The 21,767-nt window shown below is 47.5% G+C and overlaps 1 protein-coding gene across 2 annotated transcripts in view; it reads right to left on the bottom strand.

Moving 5' to 3' along the window:
- Positions 1-17,182, bottom strand: part of acss2 (acyl-CoA synthetase short chain family member 2) — a 78,310-nt gene extending 61,128 nt beyond the window's left edge. Inside the window, exons 1-2 of one of the 2 annotated variants that reach the window (XM_078236642.1) lie at positions 16,848-17,182; positions 15,910-16,105 (exon numbers count right to left, since the gene is read on the bottom strand). In XM_078236642.1, coding sequence (XP_078092768.1) covers positions 15,910-16,105; positions 16,848-16,977 — 326 coding nt within the window. In that variant the 5' untranslated portion in view covers positions 16,978-17,182. The remainder of the gene's footprint in view (positions 1-15,909; positions 16,106-16,847) is intronic. The other variant, XM_078236643.1, reaches the window with a different exon arrangement.
- Positions 17,183-21,767: the final 4,585 nt, after the last annotated feature.

The following is a 21,767-nucleotide window of genomic DNA, read 5'->3' as shown; positions in this document are numbered from 1 at the left end:
GCACTATGGTACACCACACAGACAGTTCAAGGTGGTGTCTCAGCACCACCTTCAAGGACAGCAAAAAAAAATGCTGACCTTGCCAGTGACGTCCATATCCCAGCACAGAACATTTTAAGAACTTGCAAGTATATATTATATTGTACAATGAATCCCCCTTCACAGTATCAAAACAAAAAACAAGTGATGTTTCTGAAAATGGTCTTTTTATTCACCCAATCACATATCTGTGACACAAATCTATCCAGAAGCAAAGAACCTGTAGGTTCAGAAAATTGACCAACAACTTCAGGACAGCATGATTGTCAACATTACAACAATGATTCAACAGCCTGTAACATGAGCTAATATGGCCATTCCAGGCACTGGGATCATTCGTGGGACATGATACTCTGCCAATGTTGCTCAAGCAGTAATTCAATATTTAATATGATGGAACTAGGCAACACGAAAGCAAGCACCACATTTAATTCTTTACTTTGAGCCTTTAAATGTACAAATTCAAAACAGGCTAATCTCTAAGTGCCTTTGATCTTTGAGAAAAAAATAAAATAAATTTGCCTTTTGGTAGCTCTGTGGATCCATCCCCCCCCCCCATCCCCATCCCCTTAACGTCCACTTAGACTCAGAGTTTACAGCATGGAAACAGGCCCTTTGGCCCAACTTGCCCGCGCTGCCCTTTTTTTAAAACCCCTAAGCTAGTCCCTATTGCCCGCATTTGGCCCATATCCCTCTATACCCATCTTACCCATGTAACTGTCTAAATGCTTTTTAAAAGACAAAACTGCACCCGCTTCTACTACTACCTCTGGCAGCTTGTTCCAGGCACTCACCACCCTCTGTGAAAAAATTGCCCTTCTGGACACTTTTGTATCTCTCCCCTCTCACCTTAAACCAATGCCCTCTAGTTTTAGACTTTGGGAAAAGATATTGACTATCTAGCTGATCTGTGCCCCTCATTATTTTATAGACCTCTATAAGATCACCCCTCACCTTCTACGCTCCAGAGAAAAAAGTCCCAGTCTATCCAGCCTCTCCTTATAACTCAAACCATCAAGTCCCGGTAGCATCCTAATAAAAATCTTGTCTGCACTCTTTCTAGTTTAATAATATCCTTTCTATAACAGGGTGACCAGAACTGTATACAGTATTCCAAGTGTGGCCGTACCAATGTCTTGTACAACTTCAACAAGATGTCCCAACTCCTGAATTCAATGTTCTGACCAATGAAACGAAATACGCTGAATGCCTTCTTCACCACTCTGTCCACCTGTGACTCCACTTTCAAGGAGCTATGAGCCTGTACCCCTAGATTTCTTTGCTCTGTAACTCGCCCCAACGCCCTGCCATTAACTGAGTAAGTCCTGCCCGGGTTCAATCTACCAAAATGCATCACCTCGCGTTTATCTAAATTAAACTCTATCTGCCATTCGTCAGCCCACTGGCCCAATTGATCAAGATACTGTTGCAATCCGAGATAACCTTTTTCACTGTCCACTATGCCACCAATCTTGGTGTCATCTGCAAACTTACTAACCATGCTTCCTATATTCTCATCCAAATCATTAATATAAATGACAAATAACAGTGGACCCAACACCGATCCCTGAGGCACACCGCTGGTCACAGGTCTCCAGTTTGAAAAACAACCCTCTTCAACCATCCTCTGGCTCCTATCATCCAGCCAATTTTGTATCCATTTAGCTACCTCACCCTGGATCCCATGAGATTTAACCTTATGCAACAACCTACCATGCGGAACCTTGTCAAAGGTCTTGCTAAAGTCCATATAGACAATATCAACTGCACTGCCCTCATCTACCTTCTTGGTTACCCCTTCAAAAAACTCAATCAGCCATGCTGACTGTCCCTAATCAGTCCTTGCGTCTCTGAATGGACGATATTGGAATAGTGTAGATTAGAGGGGCTTTAGATTGGTTTCACTGGTCGGCGCAACATCGAGGGCCGAAGGGCCTGTACTGCGCTGTAATGTTCTATGTTCTTCTTTCCCCTCGCCATATTAATGGCTCACAATTGTCTCTTCAGATCTCAGCTTCTGTACTTTAATTTTTTTTTTACAAGAAAATAGGCAGACATTTCTTTGGCAGACACAGGCTCCTTATTATTTTTGGAAAACAATTTTCAAGTATCAAAAGTATCAATATTGCTTACTTTATTTCTGTACAAATCTGTCTTATAAATAGTAATTTCACTTTAAGCAGAGAGGTATCAGCTATCTGTTTATTAGGATGATCAGGAGAATGAAGTGGGCACCCTGCACATCTTTCCCGAATGCAACTCCAGAACAGAAATTCACTTTATGCATAAGATTTATCAGTTTTCGATCATAAGAGGTGTAGGTCTGCACATGGCAACTGCTCTGATATTGCGAACAAATAACAGTGTTAGGAGAAACATGACCAACAATTCCTTTCTAAAAATAAACGTATACAACCTTGCTACCATGCAGTGCATGGCTGCATTGGCAATGATTGCGAATTACTGCAAAGATTTTTCCAGGCTAATACACACAGACGCCTGCAATGATTACTGTATCTGATTTAATTTCTGAATACGTTGCCAGTTGTGCTGGGGAATCTGTCACCAACTTTGATAACTAGGTAGCTCAGACATTACTTTCTCCTTCAGTTTTCAGTGCAAAATAAATTTCCTGAGACATATGATCAAGATCTAGGCTCACTCTAGGTTGTCTGAACCCCACTTGTCAATCACCAACAGGGTTAGTCACTTCTTTACAGGCCAATAATATTTTCTCCTAATTGTGTTTTCTGTTGGTCACTTTTTGATCAAAACATGTCAACTATTTCAAATGACAACTGTTAATTACAGGCACTCAACAAACTTTGAAACAATCTGAAAACTTCACATTTTCAATTAATTCATTCATGGGACACAGGCATCGCTGGCTGGCCGGCATTTATTGCCCATCCCTAGTTGGTCTCGAGAAGGTGATGGTGAGCTGCCTTCTTGAATCGCCGCAGTCCATATGCTGTGGGTTTGACCCACAATGCCGTTAGGGAGGGAATTCCAGGATTTTGATCTAGCAATTGCAAAGGAACGGCAATATATTTCCAGGGCGAGTGGCTTGCAGGAGAACTTGCAGGTGGTGATGGTGTTCCCGTGTATCTGCTGCCCTTGTCCTTCTAGGTGGAATGACCGTGGGTTTGGAAGGTGCTTTCTAAGGATCTTTGGTGAATCTCAAGGAAATTACACCTGGCTCATGGTCTATTTCCTGCTCATCTCCTTTCTCATGATGACTCATGACGACTAAGCTCCATCACTTAGAAACAATACAAATATATTCTGTAGGAATTCAGAAACTCTATACCCAGATATGTGACTTCAAAAACCGTGCTATTCACCATTCTTTATTTGTAATCTTCACAGGGGGTTGAAGTCACTAATTTTAGGAAATTAACTGATTAAAGTTAAATAGAGAAAATAAAAGTGGGAGTCCATCAAGTTGCTTATGAATATAACTTCACACTTCAATAGCTGTAAAGTGCTTCAAGGCAGTCCTGAATACATGAAAGGCTATATTAAAGTTTAAGATATTTTTGTGACCAGCAGGTGACATGATCTTGAAGAAAGTAAAACAGAAATGTCACTACGTGACGTGCTCAATTTTCTGTTAAGATACCACATTCTACAATGTGGATTCAGTGCAAGTATTTCTCGACTGGTGCATTATAAATTTGGTGCCAAAGGTAAACCAACAGTGGTACCAAGTTTATAAAATTAACACCACCCAATCTGAAATCCTGTGTCCAAGCACATCTAAACACAATTTGATGCCAGCTCCAGTACAACAGTTGAAGATAACTCAATGCATATTAAAACCAACGGATGCTATTAAATAATACCAAATGAAACTGTTCTATGCACTTACACCAATTTAATTCAGTCCCTACGGTTCTACTTGTACGAATAGATTAAACGAGTCTGGCCCGTGGAGCAGCAGCACATTGTGGCATCTTCTTAAAAGAAATGGCAGGTAAAAGTGTTACAATACACTTTATATTAGCCTGTTAATTACAGGACTTAACCTTCTGTGTTCGTGTTAGGGTTGACTAACAGGAACTTCCGGTGTAAAAGGTCCAAAGAAAGTTTTTTAAAAAGTGCAAGTCATCTTTTTTGTCCACCACTCAGAGCAAAAAACAGGCACAACAGGCAAAACGTTAGGCTGAGATTGAAATACAATTGCTATTTCTCCAAATTTAGTGGTCTTCCCCCTTTTGAGTGACACACACAAATTCATAGGCATCAGGCTGCCCCATTATCATTCAATTTAACCAACAATGTGAAAAACTGTAGACTTTTGTTTCTTTGCCAAACTGTTCATGCTAAATGAAAGCAGAGGATTAATGTTAAATCCTCACTAAGAAAATTCATGGATTCAAATTAATTCCTCCCTAAGCAAACATTGCCATTTGATTAAATCTGCAGATTAATTTAGTCAGGACAAGAGCCTGCTACCTTTGAGATTTTGTGAATTACTGCTTATTGCTAATCTAAGTGGTTAAAAGAGGGAGAGAGAGAAAAGAACTGCACAGGAAGAGGGGAAAAATAAACAAATATTCACTCAGCACACACAGCTCATAACCTTGCATGAGGACATAACAGGAAGATAAAATGAAAATGGAAGTGGACAGGAGTAACGTAAAGGAGTAGCAAAAAAAGAGAGCACAGCACAAGGATGGCAGCAAGGGGAGATTTATATATCATGAAGAATGTGAAAATGAGAAGTTCAAAGACTTCCAATTGGGAGTAGGTTCAATATACTTCAACAAACCACAAGGCCAAGAATAGAACTGTCAGTTCATACGATGTCTGCTCAGTTTAGCTTTAATATTGGGGCGAATTTTGTGGCCCTGGCGTGGCTATAAAACGCAGCAGGTTATTCAAAAGTCTATTAGCTTTGACAGGGCTGGAAAATCCCACCGGGGTAAAATTCCTCCCATTGTCATTAAAGATCTGGGGCATTCCTTGGACTGAGCCACAGTTAGCATTAATCCAGCTCATTATTGGTCATTTCTGAGTAAAGAAAGATTGGAATTGGTGAACTCTGATATAAAATTGCAGCAATTTAGTGGGAAGGCATGAGATGATCTACGATAGCACGAGGTAAACCAATTGGCAATGGATTGCGAGTGATGGTAACCCGGCTATCATTAATCCAGGCAGCATGACCATTCTGCACCCTGTGTTTGAGAGATAAGGAATTTATTCAAGCTTACTGTTGTGACCTTTGATAATTGATTGCGTTGTCAAATTTAAAACCAACTCATTATTTCAGTTAGTAATAGCCGAAAGCCAACTTTTAAACTATTTGTTGAGTCAGCAAGTCCTGTAACAAATCCATAATCGGTGATAACCCCTGCCACACTATTGGTGCAATATGAACAAATGTGTGCAAATTGACCTTGTAGTCATATGCCAAGTTATGTGTGCCAAAATTAGATGCCAGTAACGGAGTATCACCAGTATTCATTCAGTATGGAGTATCGAGGGAAGGTTTCAAGTGAGAGAGATCCAAGCATCAGGAACCAACTTCATCAGCATGGTCTTTCTACAATATTAGGTGCTTCCGAAAAATGGAGAGCGAGTATTCGGTAACATACGGAACATCAAATAAGATGTCAGAATCAAAATCTAATCTAGTCGGGATGATGGTTCGTTTTGCAAATGTCGATAACTCGTCACCAGCAGAATTTAAGTAATTCGTGATCACGGTGCCTGAAAAAACGAAGAGGCTGAGGTGTCAATTCCAATTGTTTCAGTCGGTGGAATTTTCCAGTCAGGGCCAAGTCCCGTGACACGGGGAGGAACAGGGAGCTCTTCCCACAGCAAACAAAATATCACATGGCCCAAGCTTAATTAAATATGCACGGGGGTGGGGGGGAGTGGGGGGGGCAGGGTAGCGATATTTTCTATTGTGGAGTAGGCTGGATGGCTCACACCCCGCCATATCTGGGCACCATTTTTAAAAGGCATCCGGACATCACCAACCCACCATTGAAGGAAGACGATGGACCTCCTGAAGAAAGAAGACGAATCTCCAGGAACACTGAGCTTGGAAGATGAACCACCTCGAAGGCACTGAAGCCAGAAGATTCACCTGATGGATGCTCCCCCTACACATTGCTGCATGTTCCAGGGTCCATGGTCCATTGAATTCCGGTGGCATGCGCAGGCCTTCACCATGTAAGCCCCGATATGTACACGCCATGTTGGTCCATACATGTTCTGGCCTGGAGTGATTTCCTGCTGATGACGATCAGGTGTGGTGGGGGAGTGCACAAAATCAGTCAGGCCTTCATCTGCATCCTATTAACAGGATGCAAATGCATTTTCTGCCAGCCTCTGGCAAGAATTGCAACCCACTGTGGTGGGTTAGGCGCGGAAGACACTGCTGTCATTTTACGCTGATGGGAAACTGACTTTTTAAACTTCCGCTGCATTGTACCCTCTCCCACCCACTGTGATTGGGCCTGGAAAATTCCACCCAATATCTCGACAATCTCCTCCAGTCCCACAAACGTCTGAGAACTCTGCAATCATCCAATTCTGATATCTTGCACTACAACTGCTTCACAATTGGCAACCATGTGTTACGCTCTCCAGGCACTATGCACATTACCAAGTGGTATCAAGGAGCCCTAGTAAAACTGAAGTCAATGGGAACCATAAGGAAAACCCCTCACTGGCTGGAGTCATGCCTAGCGCAAAAAAAGATGGTTGTGTGGGAGCGCAATAATCTCAGTTCCAGGACATCACTGTCGCTGTTCATAGGGCAGTGTCCTCAGTCCAAACATCTTCAGCTGCTTCATCAATGGATTTCCCTCCATTATAAAATCAGAAGTAGGGAAGTTAACTGATGATTGCACTATGCTCAGTTCCATTTGCAGTTCCTCAGATAATGAAGCAGTCTGCGCCCCCATCCAGCCGAGACTTGGACAACATTCAGGCATGAGCTGATTAGTGGCAAGTAGCATTCACACAACACAAGTTGCAGACAATGACCACCTCCAACAAGAGAGAATTTAACCACTTCCCCTTGACATATCATCTCTGAATCCTTCACCATCAAGATCCAGAGGAGTCACCATTGACCACAGGTTAACTGGGCCAGCCACATGAAGATATGGCCACAAGTATGTGCAGCAACTAACTGTCTCCTGATTCTTCACCTTTTACAAGGCACAAATCAACAATGTGATAAAGCATTCTACATGTGCCTGCATCAGGGCTGCAATGACACTTAACAAGCTTGACTGAGATCTCAGACAAAGCAGCCTACTTGACTGGGCAACCTCCACCATCAGCGAACTATGGCTGCAGTGTGCATCATCTGCACAGCATCAATTTACCAAGATTTCATTGTCAGCACCTTCTAAATCTCTCTGTCTAGAAGGACAAGGTCAGCAGATGTATGGAAACAACATCATCTTCAAGTTACATACCATCTGACTTGGAGCTATATTACCACTCCTTCACTGCCGCTGGGTCAAAATCCTGGAACTCCCTCCCTAACAGCACTATGGGTGTACCTACATCCCATGGACTCCAGCATTTCAAGGCGGCGGCTCACCATCACCTTCTCTGGGGCAGTAAGGGATTGGCATTAAATGCTGACCTTGCTGATGACGTCCACATCCCACAAACAAATCCATATATTTTTCAAACATGTCATTTGACCCAATCTGTAAAGAAAGGGTATGAAATATGATGGACAGGTCACAATCACGCGTTAAACTTAATCTCTCTAAGTACCCTTCACAATGACCAGTCATTAATCAGGCCGCTTTTCCTTCCACCCATTGAACTTACTGGAAAAGAATTGGAGTACTCTGCCCAACATCAGCTTAATTGCTTTTGCTCATAGATCTTTCACTGTCTACAAATATCAGTATTACCAAATTGCAGATGACTTGATATTATGCAAAGATGCACCAGACAACCAGCCATTCAAAAAAAAGCTAGACCTCACCATTTATTTAAATCTCTGGTAAATACACAATACCTGTTTATTAAAGTGCTAAATGAAGTTGGATGAAATGTGTACACTGATTCTTTTAAAAGTGGACTGTTTATCATTTACAACAGTAAGCAGACAAGAAACACTATATTAATACTGCTCTTTGTTTTATTATTCTTGCTAATTTTGTGTCAGTGTGATTATCCATGAAATCTCAAATAGAAATTAGAAGCATTAACATGAATTTTCTGCAGACACAGGAAACCCTTTCTCAATCCCGCAACTGCAACTCCTTACCCATTGCAGCACTTGTGCACTACCCTCCCCACCCTGGCTTTGCTCCATCATTAGCATCCCTGCCTTCAGCAATCCAGGTCCTATACAAGCAAAATAAATGTCTGCTTTCATACTTGCATCGTAAGTGGAGCATTTGAATACACAGCTCAGTTTCGTGTTCCAATAAGATAATGCATTAAACAATCAGAAATAAGCAGGGTTTTTATTGAACCGGAGAAATCTGGATGAACGATCAAACCCAGTAGAGATGCCTACGGAATTGAAGACCCTGGAATGTAGTTGCTGTTGCCTGCGCAGTTGCCTCTACATCTGGGAGACCAAACGCAGGTTCAAGTTACCTCTTTGTTGAGCACCTCTATTCTGCAAATGTGACCACGACCTTCCTGCTGCTTGTCATTTTAATTCTCTCCTAATCTGACCTCAACCTTCTATACTGTCCCAATGCAGCTCAAGGAACAGCATTTCATCTTCCAATTAGGCCAATTACAGCCTTTTAGACACAACATGCAGTTCAGCAATTTCAGATTATAACCACTGCACTCATTTTTTCCAGTAAGAAGTCTCACAACCGCAGGTTAAAGTCCAACAGGTTTATTTGGTAACACGAGCTTTCGGAGTGCTGCTCTTTTGTCAGGACTCACCTGGACTCATTTTTAGGATGGTTACAACACGAGCTGCATACTTGATAAGGCCTCCTTTATACAGGTACAGGCAAATCCAACTGTCCAAAAACTAGCAACAGCAAAAAACCAGACGTTTTATTTTTTTTTAAGTACATCTTGAACTGCTTTTCCCCCCCAAAAGAATAACCTTAACTTAGTCTGCTGACAGAACACTGCTATAGCAATCAGAGATTTCAGCTCGAGGGCTTTTCATCTACACAAGCTATTGCAGCCATTCCATTGTCAGCTGGCTTCCAAAAACAGGGTACATGTCAATGCTAAGAAAATAATAATGTTGTTTTGATTCGCCTCCCAAACCACACCACCTGACCTAAAAACAGGCAAGATCCAAAATCCCGCATGGACTCGGTCCTGAGGTTGCTGCTTTTGTGGCACTGGGCAGGATTTTTCAGCCCCTTTCACCAGCAGGATCTCCCAAAGTTAACAGAGATTTGAATAGCTCATCGCATCCACCGCAGGGGGAACCTGCCACAGTGGAGCCCACAGAATCCCAGCCACTGTACCTGCAATCAATATTCCTGAACTATATAAAATCAATCATCTCCCAATCAGAATTAAAGCCCGGGGTGAACTGGAATCACTCAAATCAAATTATGAAGATTTGAAATGAAAACAGATGCCTCAAAGTGGATGGGTGTAAAGAACAACACATGCATGCACAGACTTGGGTCAGGATTTTCTGGTACAGCTGTGGTGGGACCGGCCACACAATCACTTTCGGACTGAGAGATCCTGGTGGTGGGCGGGGCTGGAAAATCCCAGACTTGAGTGTCTTGACATCTTGTTGTACAATTATCCCTCGTTTGGTTCATTTCATTCCTACGTGAAGAATGAGTTGAAACAAAGCAAACTGTTCCCTTCAAAAGTACACACACAGTTGGCGAATGCCCTCACCACTGGGTTCAATGGCAGGCCAGGAACTTTATGGGAAGGCCAAAAGTCAATTTTATGTCGACATGACTTTCTGGTGGGATCTTCTGCTGGTGCTTGCCATAGCAGATCAGGAAACCTGCTGGAGGCCAGCGTGAAACTCATTTGCCACCCCGCTAATGGGATGCAGATGAAGGCCCACCCATGCCCAATTCTCTACCGCGCCAGAGAGAAAACAAGGCGGTGCGAAAGATGAATGAAAAATGTAGCGTGCAGATATCAGGACTCAACCAAACAATATCTGGGGCTGCCTTCAGATTTCAGGATGGGAGGTCACCAGCAACCCTGGATCCCGAAACACCACAGCAGTGGGTGTGGGAAACATCTCAGATTTGGTGTCTTGGAGAAAGTCCATCTTCCAGCCTCAGAACATTCCTGCAGATCCATCTTCCTTCTCATGAGGGCCATCTTCTGGCCTCAAGAATGCGCCCAGAGATTTATCTTAATTTTCAGGAGATCCATCTTCTTTCTGCATTAGTGGATCAGTGACGTTGGGGCGCCTTTTCAATATGGCGGCCAGATAGAATGGTGGACTACAGGTTCAACATAACCTCCTTGCCCCATTACTAAAGCCCAGGATACTGTATGCTTTACTAACCATTCTGGAAACCTGTCCTAACATTTAAAATGACTTGTGCACATTGACACCCAGGTCCCTCTGCTCCTGCACCTCCTTTAGAGCTGTGCCCTTCATATTACCACTCCATGTCCTTCCTACAAAATTAATCACTTCAGATTTCTCTGTACTGTCACTTGCCAGCCTATTCCACCAACTTGTCCATGTCATTTTGAAGTTCTACACTATCCTCCTCACAGTTCACCATGCTTTCAAGCTTCATATCATCTGCAAATTTGGAAATTGTGCTCTGTACACCAAGGTCTAGATCATTAACGCACACCAGGAAGAGCAAAGGTCCCAACATTGACTCCTGGGGAACTCCCCTAAAAAACTTGCTTCAGTGTGAAAAACATCCATTAACCACCACTCTGTTTCATGTCAGTCAATCAAATTCTTATCCATGTTGCTGCTATCCCTTTTATTTCATGGGCTATAACTTTGCTCACACATCTCATGTGGCACAGCATCAAACGCCTTTTGGAAGACCACGTATCAACAGCATTGCCCTCATCAACCCCCTACAGCAAGTTAGTTAATGAAACATGATTTTTCCCTTAAGAAATCCACACTGGCTTTCCTTAATTAACCGGCATTGTCCATGTGATGACTGATTTTGTCCCAACTTACTGCCTCTAGAAGTTTCACTACCACCAAAGTTAAACTGACTAGCCTATAGTTGCTGGGCTCATCTTTATATCCTTTTTTCAACAAGGACATGAAGACCTTTGACACTACCTGTTAGAACATAGAAAAAATACAGCACAAACAGGCCCTTGGAATATTGAAATTGAATATTGTTGTCCAAGGAATATTGAAAAACTTTGGCCAGAGCTTGCAATTTCCACTCTTACTCCCCTCAGTATCCTTGGACACATCACATTCCATCCTGATGCCTCATCAGCTTTTGAATACAGACAACTTATCCAATAACTCTTCTTTATCAATTTTAAATCACTCTAGTGTCCAAATTACCTCCACTTTCACCATGGCCTGGTTAGCATCTTCTTCCTTGCTAAAGACAGACGTAAAGTGTTAATTTAATATCTCAATTATGCCCCTTCCTCCATGTGCAAGTTCTTTTTTTGATCTCTGAATCAGCCCTATTCCTCTTTTCACCACCATTTACTATTTATATGCCTATATAAGAACTTGTGATTCCCTTTTATGTTAGCTGCCACTTTCTTTTCAGACTCCCTTTTTGATTCTTTTATTTTCTTGTTCACCTCTCTTCTGAACCTTCCATATTCAGTCTTGTTCTCAATTGTATTTTCTACCTGACATCTGCTATGCCCTCAACTTCACGGATGCACTGCAATGGTGCCAGCTGCGGCTCAAGTTCCGAAACCTGAAGCTCAAGCAGCTGCAACTGACAACACTTCCTGCTCAAATGGTTCTCCAGGACATGGGAAGCATCCTGGAGTTCCCACATAACACAGGGTGTGCACTCAAGATTGGAGCAGCCCTGCCATATCTCTATTTATTAATTAATAACTTTGTTACTGCCAATTAGCCTTACTACTGGCAATAAACCTTACTAATTCTAACAAACCTTTACAAAACTAATAAATCTTACTGATACTGATAAGCCATACTGATACTTAATACAGATTACTAATGGTAATAGACCTTACTTAAAGATAAAAACTAACACTCACCAGCGACCCACTTGTTACTGGTTATTAATTAATATTGTTAATGTTTGTTAAACTTCTGGCTGTTTAAATTCAGACCCTAAGCAGCAGAAATCATCAAATCAAGTTACAACTTTCATGTGATGAAATTCAGGACCCTCCTGGGCCTCTCTCCCAAAAGATAAATGCTGTATGCCTCATTTTTCAGGTTTAATTTATTCGCTTCATGATATGCCGCCATGGCATAGCGGTTAGCATCGCTGCCTCACAGTGCCAGGGACCCGGGTTCGCTTCTCGGCTTGGATCCCTGTTTGTGTGCAGTTTGCACATTCTCCCCGTGTCAGCATGGGTTTCCTCCAAGTGCTCTGGTTTCCTCACACAGTCCGAAAGACATGCTGGCTAAGTGCAGTGGCCATGCTAAATTCTCCCCCAGTGTACCCAAACAGGCGCTGGAGTGTTGCAACTAGGGGATTTTCACAGTAACTTCATTGCACTATTAATGTAAGCCTACTCGTGACACTAATAAATGTGTTTCTCCCACAAATCCACTCCATGCCACTTCTCTCCTGAAGGAAAGTAGTGTAGGCCTCCTTCCTTTGGCTTTATGTATCCACTCCCCAGTCAGTATTTCTCCCGCTCCTTTCCACTTCTCCCCCCAAAGGCAAGTGCTATTAATTCCTTCCTCTCCCCCATTTCAAAATAGTTCATTGGTTGGTGTAAGTTTCAGGGCAATCCTCCATATTTTAAAAGGACTCAGGGGAAACCTGACAGTTTAAAAGTGGCCACCTCTGGCTGCTGGCTGATAAAAACCTCCCAGAAGGCTCGGCAGGACAAACATAACCTGCCTGTGGACTGTGCTAAGGAAAAGGTGTGAGCCCCCTGAATATGCAAGTGGCCAGAAAGGCAGACACACCAGTGATCTAATCATCAGAAGGACAAAGGGAGATGGAGGCCAGCAGACAAACAGTAAACAGACCAACAGGGAGACAATGGCCACGGAAATCGGCCCATCCACAGAAGACAAGAAGACCCATCCCATTAATGGGATACCGTTCAGGAAGCTCCGGAGGAGCATTAAGAAGACATTAAGATAACGACCCATGGGGGTCAAGGCAGTTCCAGCCTTTTGTGTTTGGGCTTGACTCAATTGAAACAGAGACTGCCAGTGATCAGAAGCCCACTGTCCTTGAAAATCACCTACGGGGGCAGGGAAGTTGGTTGTTAAATTGGGCAGACAAGCAAGACCAAGCTCTCTTCCAGAATCGCAAGCTGAGAGGCAGACAAGCAAGGGAGTCAGACAAGCAGGACCAAGCTCTCTTCCAGAATCGCAAGCTGATGTGCAGAGGTGAAGACCAACAGCAGCCCAGTTTCGACCCTGCACTAAGACATTCGAGCCCACCACAAAGGAACCCTTTTTAGAATTGTGAGTATCCCAGCCAACCTTGTGAAGCTCCCGAGGATAGGATAGAGGTTGAGGCAAGGGGAGGGGTGATGTATTGTAGTTTTAAAGTTCAGTAATCTTGTTTTGAACTGTGTAAAGTAAGATTTTACGTTGTACCCGTTAGCATTTCTCCCAGTGATAGTATAAAGTATAAGTTTTATTCATGTGTGGTGGGGTATTGGAAAGGTTGATTCTATTGTTAAATAAATCACTAAGTTTTGAAACTCGTTTGGAGTCCGTCTTGCCTCTCGTTCTCTCATCAGCGCACTCTAACGAGGTCACAGTTTCGATATCCCTTACCATAAATCCGGAGTCTAGAACCGAGGGTGATCTGAGCGATTCGAACCCGCTCACTCAAGGGAGACTGCTGGTCAGGAGATAGAACATAGAACATTACAGCACAGAACAGGCCCTTCGGCCCACGATGTTGTGCCGACCTTCATCTGAAACCAAGATCAAGCTATCCCACTCCCTACCATCCTGGTGTGCTCCATGTGCCTATCCAATAACCGCTTAAATGTTCCTAAAGTGTCTGACTCCACTATCACTGCAGGCAGTCCATTCCACACCCCAACCACTCTCTGCGTGAAGAACCTACCTCTGATATCCTTCCTATATCTCCCACCATGAACCCTATAGTTATGCCCCCTTGTAATAGCTCCATCCACCCGAGGAAATAGTCTTTGAACGTTCACTCGATCTATCCCCTTCATCATTTTATAAACCTCTATTAAGTCTCCCCTCAATCTCCTCCGCTCCAGAGAGAACAGCCCCAGCTCCCTCAACCTTTCCTCATAAGACCGACACTCCAAACCAGGCAGCATCCTGGTAAATCTCCTCTGCACTCTTTCCAGCGCTTCCACATCCTTCTTATAGTGAGGTGACCAGAACTGCACGCAATATTCCAAATGCGGTCTCACCAAGGTCCTGTACAGTTGCAGCATAACCCCACGGCTCTTAAACTCCAACCCCCTGTTAATAAAAGCTAACACACGATAAAAAGGACAGAGTCTCTCTGTTCTCTCTCTTGGAGACCTACTCGAGTGGAGTGGGTGCAGGGTGGCCGTCGTCCCACCGACAAGGGAAAGAATCACTCAGGCCTTGGTGGCGGTTTTGGGATGGCTGCGTGATATAAGTATCAGGTTACCGGTCAGGTATAAACGGTGAGCCTGGTTCAGCGCTCTCTCCTGCAGAGTTGCCCCAGTGCAGCATTCCCCGGCCGTTGAAATTTCAAGGCCTGTAAGAGAGAGACACTCGCAGCTATCGGCAGACCCCCAAATACCGGCCTGTAAGTGGAGTAAAGAGAAAGATCCCGCTACATTGGTTTTCTTTTTTAGAATCCCAGGATTGAGTTATCAAATGCTCACTAATACTCCAGTTACATCCTACAATTGGTATTCAGTATATAAATGCACTAGTGAAAAATGAGTGTTGCTACCCTGTTAACATTCGCGCACACACACACACACACACAATTCTAATAACACCTGACCAACACTAACTACCTTTAAACAGCATAAACTTTTCCCATAAAAAAAGTCAATAGAGATTGAACAAGGGCTAATTCAGATTACAACTACGCAGATTGTGGCATCAACCAAAAATCTCAATAATAATCCTGTATCCAATTCATCTTGCCAGCCAGAGTAAAAAGCCAAATAACAGCACAACAGCACCGACATTATAAAAATGGAATCACCTTTTATACATTGGTTTTACTGCTTCTTCATTCACTTGAACATCTTTGGTGTTTGTGAATAATGGTGAAATTAAAAATGGTGATATCGTTCAGTAATTTGTAGTTAAAATATACCAGCTACAAGAAGCTACATTAATAAGGAAATTAATAAGTAATGGGTCAAAGCAGTGTTTTGAATTTATAAGGCAAATTAAATAAAACTATTACCTTTAGTATAATAGTGACAAAGGATCAATTTAAAATTGTCGCCAAGAGTGAAGAGGAGCTTGAGAAATGTTTGTACACAGTTGATGGAATATGGAACAATTTGCCAGAGGGTGATGCTGACACCATTGCATCTTAAGGAACTAATATTTAGTGGAGGGGAAAATATAGGTTATAAGGATGGAGCAGGACAATTGTTGCTCAGAGCCACCGCAAAACAAAATGAACCAAATTGTCTCCTTCTGCACCGTAAGCTTCTATGACTATAGAGCAATATTAAGATCACCATCCAATGCAAAGAGTTAATGTTAAGTATGTAAACTCAACAGAATTCTAACATCAAGATCACAAAACGTGTTGATTTCACAATTCTGATTTCTCCATTTGGTGCAAACTTACCACTTACCAGTAATATGCAACTTTATCCCCCAGTTTTTTCTCATGAACATTTCTGTCCAAGAGATTGTAGCATATGTTGGTGGTGGCACCTTCCATCCATCTGATGAAAATTTTTCCCTTTGTGTGATCAAAGTTATAATCCAAGAATTTGTCCGTCTTGGGGGTCTTCCAGTAGAATTCTTTTGCAAGTTTCCCCCAGAACTCTGCACAGACAAAAAGAATTAAACCAAGATCTCTTAAAAATGTATATACAGCACAAGGTATTTTGACAAGTGTTTGCAAAAAGAGAAAAAAACATAGGGTAGCACAGTGGTTAGCATTGCTGCCTCACAGCGCCAGGGACCCGGCCGGGTTCAATTCCCGGCTTGGGTCACTGTCTGTGCGGGGTCTGCATGTTCTCCCCGTGTCTGCGTGGGTTTCCTCCGGTTTCCTCCAACAGTCTGAAAGATGTGCGGGTTAGGTGCATTGACCCAAACAGGCACCGACTGTGGCGACTAGGGGATTTTCACAGAAACTTCATTGCAGTGTTAATGTAAGCCTTGTGACGAGTAAATAAACTTTACTTGGAACAGATGCCTGTTTTATAACACTGTAATTAACTTCTTATCGAAGATTTTAAAAAGTTCCATTTCTGGTGCAATGTGTAAATATTTATTCTTTCCAGATATGCTTTCTTTGCAGCCTGACTCCACGTTATCGACTGGAAGGTCCGCAAGCAACTGGTACCATTGATTCACACACGGAAATTAAATAAATAATAAATTTGTAGTCAAGTAATTCAGGCTGGGCCCTCAGAGTGTGTGTGAGGAGAAGGGGGAAGAAAGTGCTCGAAGGCCTTGTTTACTTCAAAGAGGCCTCCTGGAGATGAGACATTCAACAGTCTTCAAACACAAGACAAGGTTACAGGTTGCACAGGAGGATCAATGAGGCGCAGCAGCCGCTTACCTTCTGGTTTCTCTATGGACTGTGAGTAAAGCTCCTTGTACTTCTGGAAATTGGGGACATGAGCTCCCTGGACAACTTCAGGAGCGGCGTGGTAGACATCTTTTTCAACAAGTGTTTTGTCGGGAATCATGGTGGCTGTCACTTAGAAAGAGAGAGACACTCCGAGCTGAGCTGAAGCGACCGCCGCTAGAGCTGAGGGAGAAGCAGCGCCGCAGCGTCCCCGACGCTGAGAGGACAGACCGAGTGACTGACAGACAGGGGGAAGGGCAGCGGAGACCGTGCGGTCTACCCTTCCCCCGCCCCGCCCAGCCCAGCCCACTATCCGGGCCGGCCCCGCCCACTATCCGGGCCGGCCCCGCCCATTATCCGGCCCCGTCCCGCCCACTATCCGGCCCCGCCCCGCCCCGCCCCACCCCACCCAACCTACTATCAGGCCCCAGCCTCCCTGCCCCCTCCGCCCCGGGGGCCCAGGAGCCACTTTTCCCTCCATCCTCTCCCATTGGCTGCCGCCCCGCCAATCACCGCTCCTTTCCTTTCTTCCGCTCTCACCAATGGCGCACCGGGAATCCGAGCGCCGAGCCAATCAGAGCTCAGCGCGTCGCACGCGCCGGCGGGCGGAAGAGTGATCAGCTGAGCGCGCGAGAGAGAGGAGAGGGGTAGAGCCCGGGTGGAGGGTATAACCCGGGTGGGGGGTATAACCCGGGTGGGGGGTATAACCCGGGTGGGGGGTATAACCCGGGTGGGGGGTATAACCCAGGTGGGGGGTATAACCCGGGGGGTATAACCCAGGTGGGGGGTATAACCCAGGTGGGGGGTATAACCCAGGGGTATAACCCAGGTGGGGGGTATAACCCGGGGGGTATGACCCAGGTGGGGGGTATAACCCGGGGGTATAACCCAGGTGGGGGGTATAACCCAGGTGGGGGGTATAACCCAGGTGGGGGTATAACCCGGGGGTATAACCCAGGTGGGGGGTATAACCCGGGGGTCTAACCCAGGTGGGAGGTATAACCCGGGGGGTATAACCCAGGTGGGGGGTATAACCCAGGTGGGGGGTATAACCTGGGAGTATAACCCAGGTGGGGGCGTATAACCCAGGTGGGGGGTATAACCCAGGGGGGTATAGCACGGGGGTAGAGAGAGGGGTATAGCCCGGGGTTGGGGGGGGCATGGCCAGGTGGGGTATAGCCCGGGGGTGGTATTGCCCAGGCGGGGGGCTGTAGCCCAGGGGTGGGGTGTATAGCCCCGGTGGGAGGGGGGGGGGGGTGTATAGCCTGCAAAGTGGGAGGATGGTATAGCCTGCAAAGGGGGTGGGGTATAGCCTGCAAAGAGGGGGGTATAGCCTGCAAAGGGAGAAAGAGGGGGGAATACCCTGCGGGGGGGAAGAGGGGGGGAAATATCCAGAGGGGGGGAAACCTTGCGGGGGAAGAGGGAATACCCTGTGGGGGGAAGAGGGGGCGATACCCTGCGGGGGAAAGGGGGGGTATGCCCTGTGGGGGGAAGAGGGGCGTGTACCCTGCGGGGGGAAGAGGGGGATAGATACCCTGCGGGGGGGGAAGAGGGGGACGGATACCCTGCGGGGGGAAGAGGGGGACAGATACTCTGCGGGGGGAAGGGGAGGGGGGATACGCTGCGGGGGGAAGAGGAGGGGGCATACGCTGCGGAGAGAAGAGGAGGGGGGATAGGCTGTGGGGGGAAGAGGAGGGGGATACGCTGCGGGGGAAGAGGAGGGGGGGAAACGCTGCGGGGGGAAGAGGACGGGGGAAGAGGAGGGGGGATACACTGCGGGGGGGAAGAGGAGGGGGGATACGCTGCGGGGGAAGAGGAGGGGGGAAGAGGAGGGGGGAAGAGGAGGGGGGATACACTGCGGGGGAAGAGGAGGGGGGATACACTGCGGGGGAAGAGGAGGGGGGGATACGCTGCGGGGGGAGAGGAGGGGGGATACACTGCGGGGGGAAGAGGAGTGGGGATACGCTGCGGGGGGAAGAGGAAGGGGGGGATACGCTGCGGGGGGAGAGGAGGGGGGATACACTGCGGGGGGAAGAGGAGTGGGGATACGCTGCGGGGGGAAGAGGAGGGGGGATACACTGCGGGGGGAAGAGGAGGGGGGATACACTGCGGGGGAAGAGAAGGGGGAATACGCTGCGGGGGAAGAGGAGGGGATACGCTGCGGGGGAAGAGGAGAAGGGATACACTGCGGGGGGAAGAGGAGTGGGGATATGCTGCGGGGGGAAGAGGAGGGGGGAAGAGGAGGGGGGATACACTGCGGGGGGAAGAGGAGTGGGGATACGCTGCGGGGGGAAGAGGAGGGGGGATACGCTGCGGGGGGAAGAGGAGGGGGGATACGCTGCGGGGGAAGAGGAGAGGGGATACACTGCGGGGGGAAGAGGAGTGGGGATACGCTGCGGGGGGAAGAGGAGGGGGGATACACTGCGGGGGAAGAGGAGGGGGGATTTGCTGCGGGGGAAGAGGAGGGGGGATACGCTGCGGGGGAAGAGGAGGGGGGATACACTGCGGGGGGAAGAGGAGGGGGGATACGCTGCAGGGAGACGAGGAGGGGGGATACGCTGCGGGCGGAAGAGCAGGGGGGATATGCTGCGGAGGGGAAGAGGAGGGGGGATAAGCTGCGGGGGGAAGACAAGGAGGGATATGATGCAGGGGGAAGCTATGGGGGGATACGCTGTGGGGGGAAGAGGAGGGGGGATATGTTGCAGGGGGAAGAGGAGGGGGGATACACTGCGGGGGGAAGAGAGGGGGGTAAGGGGGGATACCCTATGGGGGTAAGAGGGGGGATATCCTGCAGGGGAAAAGAGGTTATACCCTGCGGGGGAAGTGGGGGGAAATACCCTGCGTGAGGGGATATCCTGTGGGGGAAAGAGGGGGAGGATATCCTGCGGGGGGGAAGAAGGGGGAAATACCCTGCATGAGGGGATATCCTGTGGGGGAAAGAGGGGGAGGATATCCTGCGGGGGGAAGAAGGGGGAAACCCTGCCCGGAGAAGAGGGGGGATACCCTGCAGGGGAAGAGGGGGGATATCCTGCAGGAGGAAGAAGGGGGAAACCCTGCGCGGGGAAGAGGGTGGTATACCCTGCAGGGGGGAAAGAGGGGGGTGTACCCTGCAGGGGGGAAGAGGGGGAGGAAGTGGGGGGATATCCTTTGGGGGGAAGTGGGGGGATACCCTGCGGGGGAAGAGGGGATGATACCCTGCGCTGAAGGAGGGGGGGATACCCTGTGAGGGGAAGAGAGGGGGGATACCCTGCGGGGGGAAGCGGAGGGATACCCTGCGTGGGGAGGAGGGGGGATACCCTGCGTGGGGAAGAGGGGGGATACCCTGCATGGGGAAGAGGGGGGGATACCCTGCCGGGGGAAGAGGGGGGATACCTTGCAGGGGGAAGCGGGAGTGGATACCCTGCGGGGGGAAGAGGGGGTGGACACCCTGTGGGGGGAAGAGGGGGGGATACCCTGCATGTGGGAAGGGGGGATACCCTGCATGTGGGAAGGGGGGATACCCGGAAGGGGGGGATACCCTGTGGGGGGGAAAGTGGGGATACCCTGCGGGGGGGGGGGGGGGGGAAGAGAGGGGGGATACCCTGCGGGGAAAAGGGGGGATACCCTGCGGGGAAAAGAGGGGAGGGATACTCTCCGGGGGGAAGAGGGGGTGGATACCCTGTGGGGGGAAGAGGGGGGGATACCCTGCATGTGGGAAGGGGGGATACCCTGCATGTGGGAAGGGGGGATACCCTGCAGGGGGGAAGGGGGGGGATACCCTGTGGGGGGGAAAGTGGGGATACCCTGCGGGGGGGGGGGGGGAAGAGAGGGGGGATACCCTGTGGGGAAAAGGGGGGATATCCTGCGGGGAAAAGAGGGGAGGGATACCCTGTGGGGGGAAGAGAGGGGGATACCCTGCGGGGAGGGGATACCCTGCTGGGGGGAGGGGGGGATACCCTGCTGGGGGGAGAGAGGGGATACCCTGCGGGGGTGGGAGAGAGGGGGACCCTGTGGTTGTACGCTGCGGGGTTAGAGAGGGGTACCCAGTGCTGGTATACTATGGGGGGAAAAAGGGGGTACCCTGCCGGGGGAGAGGGGCACTCTGCAGGGGGAGAGAGTGGGCACCCTGCGGGGAAAGAGAGGGCACCCTGCGGGGTGAGAGGGGGAGAGGGTGTCCTCTGCGGGGAGAGGGATAGTCCTCTGCTGGGAGAGAGGGGGCTCCCTGCGGGGAGAGAGCGGGTCCTCTGCGGGGAGAGGGTCCACAGCGGGAAGAAGGTCTTCAGCGCCACGGGGGTCCACAGCAGGGAGAGGATCCTTCTTGTGTTTAGTCAATTGCAACAAAAAAAAATCCCAAATTTGGCTTCAATATTAGCCTTCTTGCATGCCCTCTTACCAAAAGTAAGAAGTCTCACAACACCAGGTTAAAGTCCAACAGCTTTCGGAGTGCTGTCCCTTCAAATTTGAACCAAACCAGCTTTGAACCAAATCCTCCACACACCTGATGAAGGGGCAGCGCTCTGAAAGCTCGTGGTACCAAATAAACCTGTTGGACTTTAACCTGGTGTTGTGAAACGTCTTTCTGTGCCTACCCCAGTCCAATGCTGCCATCTCCACATCATGTCTACTACAAAAATACCACAGTTGGTCCTGGGATGCTCTGCAGAAAGAGGCTTTTCCTAAAGTCAATGGTTAGCACTGCTGCCTCACAGCGCCAGAGACCCAGGTTTGATTCCCAGTTTGGGACACTGTGTAGAGTTTGCACATTTTCCTCGAGTCTGCGTGGGTTTCCTCCCAGTCCAAAGATCTGTGGGTTAGGTGGATTGGCCGTGCTAAATTGACCCTTAGCGTCAGGGGGATCAGCAGAGTAAATGCATGGGGTTATGGGGATAGGGCCTGGGTGGGATTGTGCTCGGTGCAGACTCGATGGGCTGA

The sequence above is a fragment of the Mustelus asterias genome, chromosome 20, assembly GCF_964213995.1.
Source record: "Mustelus asterias chromosome 20, sMusAst1.hap1.1, whole genome shotgun sequence".
Taxonomy (NCBI): Eukaryota; Metazoa; Chordata; class Chondrichthyes; order Carcharhiniformes; family Triakidae; genus Mustelus; species Mustelus asterias.
This window is presented reverse-complemented; position numbering and strand designations above follow the sequence as displayed.